Genomic DNA, 11,249 nt, shown 5'->3' on the forward strand with positions numbered 1-11,249 from the left:
TGCGACTTCGGACTTGATCGATCGGTTTTATCTTATGGCGCGAGTAGACTATTCCGCATTTTATGGAGCGCTAATTACGCATGATTTCGACTTTCACTTTATGACAAGAAAAACCACACTTGACGCAATTTCTTTCGTGCATTTCTGAGTACGTGAAATATGTGTGTGCACTATGTACAATGTGCGGCATGCTTTCGGTTTTGTTAAGTCGCTTGCATGTGTAGCAAATTGACATTTGACATATGGCTGCTGTCGAGGTCTGCAAGTGCCAGTCCAAAATCGTAGCACACCAGCAGGAGAATATCAGCTCATCCATGCGGTTGTCACAGCCATGTTGCAACATCTGCGTCGATTTCATTTCTCGGCCGATTGTGAAATTGTCAATATGTTTCAATATCTTTGCCGCTGCTGCTCTGTTGTCAAACTAGGAAGCGATTCGCCTGCTGGTTTGTGCAATCGAATCTGCTTTCTAGCGTAGTAGGTTTCAATTTTGTGCTAGGTTCCCCCTCGTTGATTTCCTTGGTGAAAACTGAGCCTGTTTCGAGTCTGTTCTTCGGGGATGAGTAAACAATGAGAAGACTCCCCAGTTTCGACGCCAGTCTTTAATTAGCCCATTGGCCACATGTGACGCTCCGAATGCAGGCACCCTTTTTTTCGCAGCGATCTTTCGAGATTTGTCATCGCGGCACTGACATAATTACAGCCTCTTGGACACTTAAATATGTCATTAAATATGCTTCTATAATATTTGCCTTTCCTGACTGACGGCTGAATGATAAATGACCATGAACATTGGGGCATCTATCAGAAAAAGCAATCCGTAACATGACACTTTCCCTTAAAATAGTGAAAACTGGGGGATTTGAATATGCGCTGCAGCCAAGTTACGCGATTTGAATAATTCAAATTGATAGTATATAATGGTTTATTTTCATTTATCTAATATACAGTAAGTATGCTTTAGTTTATTGGCTTAGAGAGATGAATTCTAACGAATTTAATGCATTTATCGGATTAGTACGATTGGCTGACATAACCATGATTAAAAGCAAAACCGATCTAGTCACAAATCCGATTATACTTTCTTCCACACTTCTAGAACTAAATCAGTCTAATTATTACTAAACACTTAACTTTATTGTCATTTAGTGGGGCTCAGTAACTAATAAGCTGTGGTGAAATGTTTTTATATAAACACACCGACTGTAAGTTAAACGTTTTTTTGAGCAATGCTTCAACTTCCAGAGTATCAAGCATTTAGACGCCAGAAAGCGACTACTACTTTACTTGGCATTTAAACTGGATGGCTTCCTCATCAAGGATTTCTCTTTTTTGCGTCGCAGGTTGTGCGCAGCAATTTTCGCGCAGCATGGGATGGGATTGGGATGGTTTAGGATGGGATGATGACCCTTAGCCGGGAGCAAAGTGCAGCCCCGTGTTGGGGAGCCACATCCCATTTTATCTCGGCTCATCCAGTCTTGGAGGCGATGGACCCACCGCAAGGAAAGCGGAGCTGCACTTTTGTTTACTTTGGCAACTTATTTTTGTGCAAGCCCATTAAAACACGCTCATGCGGGAGGTCAAGCAATGCACAAAAGATATATAAAGATGTATATATACTATACTATACTACTATGCTATAGTATGTGCTATATTCGAGGGTGGATTGTTCTATGCTAATTTGGCGAGGGCCACAATTGGATCGGCAGTTGGGGGCAAATGGATTTGTCATGCCTGACTTTGGAAATCGGCGGATGAGTCATGGCTGCAACTGTGGAAAAACAGCTAAATTCCATTAGAACTGAAACCGAACCATCCATATGGTAGGGAAATTCTGAAATCCACCTAAAAGTATGCCATTCAGTCTTACTTTCACCCGCTGTAGATCAATTATAATTCTCTCCCTCTGCTGTGTCTGGTATTTTAATTTATGGATTATGATCACGACCTGCTGCTCTCCGCTTTCCACACCCACGACTTATGGCATCCGCTGATCTTTTGAAGCCGACAATAATTAATTGACAAATAAAAGTAGCAGAAGTAGTACAAAAAACACAAAAAGAAGAAAATAAGAAAAGCGACAAGTTTTGCGTTTGTATATATACTTTTTCGTATCTGCATGTAAACAAGCCAATTGCTGTTCATTGAAAGCGATCTTTATGTATATCTTTTTTAGCATTCCCCCGGCTGTTTGAGGTTGATTTAATCAGCAGTACACCAAAACAGCTGATAATAGATAGGGGGTATATGTATGTATATACGAGTATATATACTACACATTTACAGGGTGTTTGTGCTGGGAATGCCGATGATTACTTAATGTATTCAACTCATTCATGCACTGCCTTTGTCGCCCATTCGAATCTCATGGGGGAAATCTATGCGCATTTATAATGCTTTTATTGGAAAATTTGGTGCGCTCCACTGACTGATCGCCTGTTTGTAATTGTTAATGAGCACTTGTGCATCGCCCCCGTCCTTTGAACCCCCCTCGAACTTTGCTTCTATGTTGTAATTTTATGTTCGGTGTTGAATTTCAAAGAGGGATGTGCTGTTTGCTTTGCTTGCAGCACGTGCACATGCGCCGTGCCGGGGAACTCGATCTTCATCCTGCCGGAAGAGGCGTCTTCAGGCTCTTTGGGCTCTTCGGGCTCTATTTACCACCATGGCAGTGGAGGAGGGATGTTTGTGTGGACGGACCAAGTAGGCACTTGGCTTACCACTTGAACAGCTTCATTAGTCGCGGAGATAAATCAAAATCTGCAGTTGATTTACTTCCCAGATGGTCGGTCGGCTCTTATCGCTGTGATTTATTCGACTGAAGATACAGATATTACAAATAGTTTTTAGTAATTTAGAAATTGTTTTATATCTAAGGGGATATTAACTGTGACAAGCTAAAATGATCGATGAATTAAAAGTTAAAAACGAATAAAAATAAATAAATAAAATAAAATAAAAATTAATTTCAATAATCAATAACGATGACTTGTTACATACTACTTGTTTGTATAATTAGTTTAGATTTTACTACAGATTAAAATTATTTATAATTTGCTATTTGAAAGGGTTCCGTATTCAGTTCCCTAATAGGAGATTGTTATCAGGCTTAGACATCAAACAATAATAATATAAATTCATATTCTGATTTTATAATAAAGTGACAGTCAGGTGAAATAAGTTTCTTATTTTATATAGAATATTAATGCTAAATGTAGTTCATAGAACGGTAATATTAATGGCTTTGTTTTAGGGAAATTTCCAATTTCTAGTTCTAAGAGGAATAGCTACTTCCTTAGTTTCTCTAGAATGCGAATTTATCTTTATATCTATTAGATACCCTACAATAACCCATGGATGCTGAACTCCTGTAACGTTTGCAATGCCATGATATCCAAAGGGTTGCACTTGCAGCGCCACAGATGGTGCCATTAGCCGTATCCACGAAGTTGTCGCTCTCGATTTCACTTTTTGCTGGACTCCCCGCTACATGTTTCTTGATTTTGGGGTTAACTTCGGCGATGCACCACATTGTATAATGTGCCGTGCGCTGTTGTACTTCGTGCGTTTTCGGGCGCTTTTCATTCTGTTCACTCGGACTCGGGGACTCGGATACACCCCGAAGATACTTACGCTGGGAGGTGCCCTCTCACAGATACTCTCACACGCACACAGCCACACACACAGAGGCCGCGTCGCTTTGTAGCCGTCGCTTCGCCTCTTTTTTTTTCGGATTTCAGATTGTCGTGGCCGCTCGCGTATTTTCATTTTCAGTCAGTCTCCTTGGGCTGGTGCAACTGTGAAAATGTGCGGAGCGTGTCGGTTGTGAAAGCCTTGATTATTTTCCATACATATATCTTCTATATATGTATTTCTTATTTTTCGTTTCACATTTCGCTTGATTTGTTTACGCGTTTCGTCGTTCCGTTCGTCGTTCCGTTCGTCTGGTGTGAATAATAAACTCATAGATACTTTGTGTGACGCAGCAGCAAACAGCAGCCCAATCAAAGCGGAATCACTTAAAGGGCTTTAATTGTGCGTGGGCCAAGCCCCACAGAATTATCTCAAAGATACTCGTTAGATTGGCCATCTTGAGTGCATCGTCGGTAGCCAAGAAGATTGTGTGTGTTTGTGTACTTTCTTGAATGTCTGATACGAACAAAGGAACCAAAAGTTCTCTTTGACAACGAACTGGTTGGGATTATCTAATACGCAATCCGATTTTTTGGGGTAAAGTAATGCCAGCATTTAACAATAATTTACGAGTTTTCTGCAGTAGGAAATGAGATCATCCGCAGTCGGCGCCTGTATCTAATCGGTTATCAGGTTGTCAGTTGCATTTCTAGCAGCTTTAAGGCTTATCTTATCAACTAAAAATAGTTGGACATGCCAAAAGTGTTGATTTGAAGCCAAATCAAAGCGATTTGCAATGCGCTGATAAAACCGATTTGCCTGCCAGAGTGGCAACTGTATCTGCATCTGTTTTTAGCCAGCTTCACAAATAGCTTTGACCTTTTCGCCAAACTAAAAGACTTCCGCGTCGATATGCACACATGCGTTTGATGATTTCGTAATTACAATCGGCACACAAAATAACAGCAACATCGACAATGTATCTGTATCTGTAACTGCATCCCCATCTGCAGATACATTTTCTTTTTCTTAGGCTGCCTCATTTAATTGGCGGGCATGGCGTACTCCGCCAAAAGAGTTTTCCCGCTGCCATTTTCTAGGCGCAATGTAGGCGTTGAACTAAACTAAAATGCTAGCCTTCTCTAGAACAATGAGGAAAATACATTGTATATGTACGTGTGTTTATAAAAGAGGGCTTGCTATGCGGCAGTATAAAGGCTTTGAAAGTGTCTATAGGAAACAAAGTTTGAATTCATAGAGAACACCAACATCAAACTTTTGTAGATTTCAATTGGCCACATTGGAGGCCAATTTAATGTGTAATTTTCCACATAATTCCCATTAACTTTTCCGCAATGCCAACACCTAAACAAACACTTTGGTGGAGTTCAAAATGTGATTGAACCTGGTGGGGGATACACCTTGCGGCTGCAACTGGATGGAAAAAACTGTACTTTCGCAGCGGCAACATGCGCTGTTTATTTTTGCCCCACGGGCCGCAGAAAATTGCAAGGTGCAAAGAGAAATCCAAATGAGTTGCGTGCGAAATCGAAATGCATCTGCAATTTTCACAATATTTTCGCAGTGCGTCGTCGGCTTCTTTCTTTCAATCGTTCGTTTGTTGGTTGCTTCGTTCGTTCCGAAAAGCATTATGTTTATGATTTCAAGAACTTCATGGCTGTTGGCAAATACAAGGCAGCTGGAGCGTGGCCATGGACAACTTGCCACCATGTTTATCGTAGCTGCTTAAATGCCGCCTCAATGCGAGAGCACTTTTTCTTGTCCAACATATATACTCGATATACTTGTGCGTGCCACCTCCTTGTGGCAAAGTTGGTTGGTGTTGGTTGGTTCCTATGTATTATTTTTCTGGCCGTTTGCCAGATGCGGCAAGCGAGTTTGGCATTTTCCGAGCCAGGTCCTTGGTGCGCCTGAGCACTCCTCGTTGGCAATTTGCTGCCGCTGCTCAGACTTTCCCTTTCTCGATATTGAAACGCAGTCCTGAGGGTTTCCTTTTCCTGCACGACGCTTTCCCCGGTGGTTGGTGGCCATTTTGCGATCCTTTGTCTGCCTTATTACACTATAAAAAACAGGTTTTATATTTTCTGCATTTGCTCATGCAATTTGGGCGATTGCAATTGCTATTTAGTTGCATTTCCCCGGCAATATATAAAGATATTGTATCTTTTGCTGATGTCAAGCATCAAGTATGCAGATATATCTACTATAATCGTATTATCTCATTATGCCAAGCACCTGGTGCTTCTTTTTGGCAAGCTCATGTGCGCTCTAGATAGATTTCAATAGCAAACATTATGACACATGCTCGCCAAAAAGTCGGACGACAAGTTAATATTAATGAACTTGGCTAAGTTTCTTTTGCGGCCACCGATTTTAAATTTAGCCACCTGCGGCAGCGAGCCTGGCCAAAAGCTTCAGGCCTTCAAAAGCCCTGTTCAGCAAGGATTTGTGGCCATTTCCGTTTTTTGTGTCGGAAATTGGAGGCCATAAATTAGGCGCCTTGAGTGTTTTGGTGGCTTTGCTGCTAACGCTTTTGCTAACGAGGCCCGAATGCAGTTAATTTGCGCACTTGGAAAGGCCGGGGAATTGCATTTCGGGTTTGGCCCAAAGCCGCAGGGGCATAAATCGCCGGTGGCAACACACAGCTTTTGTTTATGCCACATTGTTAGTTTCGTGGGATAATTTTAGACATTTTTCGTCGAAACTCCGCATTAAAGTTTAGGAGAAAAAAAAAGAGAAAAAAACATAAAAGTCCCGAAAACCGACTGCAGAAAACTCGTAAATTATTTTTATATGCTTCTCACACCGACAACATATCAACAGACACAAAAACTTTTTGTGCGCTGAACAGTGTAGCATACACATGCACAGTCACAAATTCGGTGTTATTTTTATATATAAAACTTGGTCCATGTGTCGTATAGAGAAGAGAAAACTTACGCATCAAGCATAACAACATGTATAAATAGCATCAAAAGACTACGAAGAAATCAAAATGAAAAGTGCAGCATAGAAAACAAAAATCGAAGGGAAAACCGGGAAAAAATCCAAACAAAATGTGCAACCAATCAATGGAGTTGAATCGCTTAAAAACAAAAAAAAAAACGAGCCAATAACTAAAAATACAGCAAAAGCGAAGCAGAGACACAGCCAAGAAGAACATCGGCATCTTGGCAACATCGCAGCGTTGGTCCGCAGCGGACTGGCCAAAAATAAACCGGCAGCAACATACAACATACGCGTGCAACAACTAGATGTTGTTGCTGCTGCTCGCCTTCATCATGAGATTCGTAGACATTTCCAAACGCTGTCCCGCCTGCTCCAGGGCCGGAATCGATTGCACCCACCACCCCGGCGGCCACAGCAATCCAGCACACAGCGATGCCAATGGCAACCACACGGCCTGCTGGCAACATGTCCACAATGGTGCCACCAGCAACAGCAACAGCAGCAACAGCAACAGCAACAGCAGCAGCACCAGCAGCGGCTGCGACAGCAACAGCTCCTCCAAGGAGAACTACTATGTGCCGCAGCAGCTGCAACATCAGCGGCACACGAAACCCGGCAACATTGGCGTTAGTCCGCAGCAACTCGAGCAGATACGCTTCTACCAGCGCATGCAGCAGCAGCAGTTGCAACTGTTGCAGCAGCAGTTGCTGCAGCGTCGTCGCCTGCAACAGCAACTGCTGCAACAGGGCGTGCCCTCGCCTCCGGCAGCGGCAGCAGAAAAAACTACAACGGCGGCTCTCACCTGCAATCAACAGTATTTGCGGCAGCAGCGACTGCAGCAGCAACCACTGCATCAGCTGCAGCAACAGCAACAGCAGCAGCAGCAGCAGCAGCTATATGTGGACCACAACAGCAACAATGACAATGACTATCTGAACAACTATCTGAACAACAGCATTAACCAGCGAAGCAATGGCAGAGTTTTGGGCCAAGGTGCGCACTTGATAAGTCTTAGCTTTTAATCAAACCCAATTCATTTAATAACTAAGATATAAGGAAAGTTTGAACGTAGCTTCAAACAACTGAAAGCTTGTTAAGAAGCTGTAAGCAAACAAGTTAAGATGGATGGAATTTTCCCAAAAAACATAGTTTATCACAAAACATAAGTATATCTTGTAGATATATACGAGGTATGCAGGCATTCTTTTTAGACAATCTAATTATTATGACTATCATTGCTTCCTTGCTGGGCATCACATTAATTAGCAATTAAATGAAACCACATTTAGCTGCTTTAGTGGTGGATTAAAGTTGTGTCTTTGTAAAAAGATCGCTTCTTTCTCAGCCTCGGAACCTCTTGAGCATCTCGAGACGGGCTTTTGTAATTTCAATTAACTTTAATTGAGCTCCGAGAGGCCAGCAGTCGCCATAAGTCACTGGCCCTCCTCCGGCTTCACTTCTCCACTGCTGAAGCTGAAGCGGACCACCCCACCGACTGTCGACTGATGAATGCAGTCCGTATCTACACACAAAATGCATTAAAAAATATTTTTATTTGTCCGTAATCTCGCGCTGGCCCAAATATGAAATGGCTTTCCATTTCATATTTCTGTTTTGTTGGGTTGGGGGTGGTTGAAAGATGGCTGGGCGGGAAAAACATGTGCTTTGCCACTTGTCGGCTGTAGGAAAAGTTCGCTGAGTTTGGGGGAGATTGTATTTGAAAACTATAATCTCTTGTGTCTGCACTTTCTGGGAGGTTCCCCAACTCGCTACCCTCCCCCTTTGCTTCTCCTAGATTTTTCCTGATTTGTTTATGCGCGGAGTTAATTTTAAATTTAAATTCTGTGTGCGATACCATAACAGGAATTGCATAAGAAAGTACCCAGCAACTGCAATCGATAGCAATGCGGCAAACGAGAAGGTTTTCCTAGGCACTGAACTACTGAATTACCGCCTTGAGACATGCAATACCATCAAGTTTAACCTTTAATTGCCGCTGGCGGCCGTTGCATGTTGCATGAAGATGTGTTTCCTGGCCTGGCAAGATGGGAAAATGTCACATTTTCCAATTGAACTTTTTAGTGATGACGATGGGGGGACATAGGACATAGCGATCCATGGGTGTTGACTCGTAAAAATCTCTTAGGCGTATAAAAATAATTTTTACAGCTTTTCGTTTTGCTGGCATAGAGGGAATAGTCTGTCACCCGAATAGTGTCATCGTCATCCTTATTTGCTACAGAGAAGGGTGGGGTGTTGGCATCGTAAAAATTAATTGAAACATGCCAACAATAGATGGGCGCCTGCGTCAGTCAGGTTTTTACTGCTCCGAAATGTGTGCGGCACGCTAATGTCCATTAGAGTGGAGAGTGGGAGAGTGCAAATGGAAATGGAAATGGGGATAGATCATTAGCCGGAGTTGCTTGTCGCCCCGGTGCTGTGGCATCTTAATTGTGGCAAGTTCAGTGTCAATGCTGATTAGACAATTAACATTGTGTGCGACCCTCGGTGGGATTATCGAGCAGGTAGTTTTATCAGCAGTATTAGAACACCTTAAGTATATTAAGTCTATGATATGAGATTAGTTATTCATGTGTACAATTGCTTCTTCTGCTTGCAGGCACAAAAATTCGACGTGGCATGACAGAATTCTCAACAAACAACGATCACAGCAAACCGCATTTCACCGCATCTCAGCAGAAGCCGCATCAGAACTCACCCATCCATCAGCAAGCATTCACTCCATCCAATCCCAACTCTCATCCACATCTGCTTCAACGATTGGCCCAACAGCAGCAGCAACAGCAGCAGCAGCATCAGCGTCCACATAAGTTTCAGCAGACCTTGCCTTTCAGCCAGCTACACAACGGCAACAACACGGCTGCCCACATTCTGCCCGGATCATCGCCACATTCCCCGCTCAGCTACCGCAATCCGCTGAACAGTCCCAGCCAGTCCCATTCGCCATTCAGCAACACGGCACAGGCGACGATTGGGAAGCGGTATCAGCAACAGCAGCTGACCGATCGCCTGTTGCAGCAGCAACATCTGCAGCAGTGCCAGCAGCAGCAACTGCAATCGCTAGGCGGCAGCGATGTGGAGGAGGATCTGGCTGCGGAGGAACTGAGCGAGGAGAGCCTCAAGCAGAATGTGGCCATTGTGCTGAGCAACTTAGATCGGTATAACAACGCGTTGCGCAGCATCATCCTGAATGAGCAGGTGAGCAGCAGCATCATCACGCCCAGCGACAGTCTCCTGTTTGGCGAGGACTCCAGTGGTCTGCTCTACTGCGACAACGACAACTCCAGGAAGCATCAGGGCAACAATAACTTTGCACTGGGCAAGATGGCAGCCACGCCGGAATCGGATTATAATAGCAATGCAACCACGCCAGGAGGTCGCAGCAGCGAGCAGCAGTTGCAGTTGCAACAGCAACAGCAGCAGCAGCAGCAGCAACTTGGGGTAGGTGGGATGCTTTGTGGTGGTGGTGGTGGCATTGGTGGCGGGATGCGGGAAACTACTAATGGCGGTGGCAACAATCTCAACTGCTCGTTGGCCTCGTCGCACGACTTTACTCACGACAATTCCGATTACCAGTGGTTCCTGGACTACGGCTACCGAGATGGCTGCGGCGGAATGCAGCGCAGCGTATTGAGTTCCCTCTCGGCCTCGTACAATGCGATGGGTGATCTGATCTACTATGAGGATCTGGCCAAGAATCTGGACGCCAATCTGGCCGAGGTGGACATGGAGAGTTTCCGGGCGGAGGACATACATTCCCTGCTCTCGCAGCTGCCCGCCTATTGCAAGAGCTTGGGCGGTGCAAACAGTCGTCTTCAGCAATCGTTGCTGCTTCAGCAGCAGCAACAGCAACAGCAGCAGCAGCAGCAACAACAGCAGCTGCAACAGCAACAGGTGCTGCACCACAGCAATATGTTGCAGCACAACATGTCCCAGACGTCGACTACCTCCACAAACGAACTGATCGAAAACTCCTTCTGCAAGTCGGAGTTGCTCTTTTCGCCGGTGAGGGAGTCGCACATCTCGGTGGATTCCCTGGACATGGACGCCTATCCGGACGACGGGGAGATTATACTCACTTGCAACAAGGACAACTACACGATCGCCTTCGAGGGCAGTGTGCTCTACTCCGATGATAGTTTCTATGGTGAGTAATGCCAGTACTTATGTGCCAATCCAAACTAATATATTCAACCTTTGTTTTATAGCGGATCCCAGTGACATTGCCGCGAGGAACAAACAAAACTGCATCAACTTGCACAGCAATCTGGAGGACATAGTGAAGCGCAACAAAGCCCTGGAGGTATCCATGTCGCGTTCGGCCCAGGCTTTCCAGCCACTCTGTCCCATGTCGCCCAAGGGACAGGCAGCCACTTCATCGGCGGCCAAGCTACAGCGGTAGGTTCAAACAGAACAACACATGCCGCACCAGATTCGCAAATTATCCTGAGGATTGGTTGTTGCCCGCGTAGTTTTCCAGTGCTTAAGTCACTACGTAAATATTACGCCATATGTTCTCAGAGACAGCGTTCTATTGATCAAGATAAACTAAACTAAATGTGAGATAACTAGAAGTCCAGCTTGTGAATGCCAAACGTCATCATCAAGACCGGCGGATGTCACAC

At 44.4% G+C, this 11,249-nt stretch overlaps 1 protein-coding gene across 5 annotated transcripts in view; it reads left to right on the plus strand.

The window, feature by feature from the left end:
* The window catches only part of LOC120451458, a 28,025-nt gene that overhangs the window by 12,261 nt on the left and 4,515 nt on the right, over positions 1-11,249 (plus strand). For 3 of the 5 annotated variants that reach the window (XM_039635135.2, XM_039635139.2, XM_039635136.2), the window contains exons 1-4: positions 3,793-4,230; positions 6,579-7,596; positions 9,224-10,771; positions 10,833-11,022. In XM_039635135.2, the coding sequence (XP_039491069.1) occupies positions 6,909-7,596; positions 9,224-10,771; positions 10,833-11,022 (2,426 nt within the window). In that variant the 5' untranslated portion in view covers positions 3,793-4,230; positions 6,579-6,908. Of the gene's footprint in view, positions 1-3,792; positions 4,231-6,578; positions 7,597-9,223; positions 10,772-10,832; positions 11,023-11,249 lie in introns of those variants that run through there. The other 2 variants (XM_039635138.2, XM_039635140.1) reach the window with 2 other exon arrangements.

The sequence above is a fragment of the Drosophila santomea genome, chromosome 3R, assembly GCF_016746245.2.
Source record: "Drosophila santomea strain STO CAGO 1482 chromosome 3R, Prin_Dsan_1.1, whole genome shotgun sequence".
Classification (NCBI taxonomy): Eukaryota; Metazoa; Arthropoda; class Insecta; order Diptera; family Drosophilidae; genus Drosophila; species Drosophila santomea.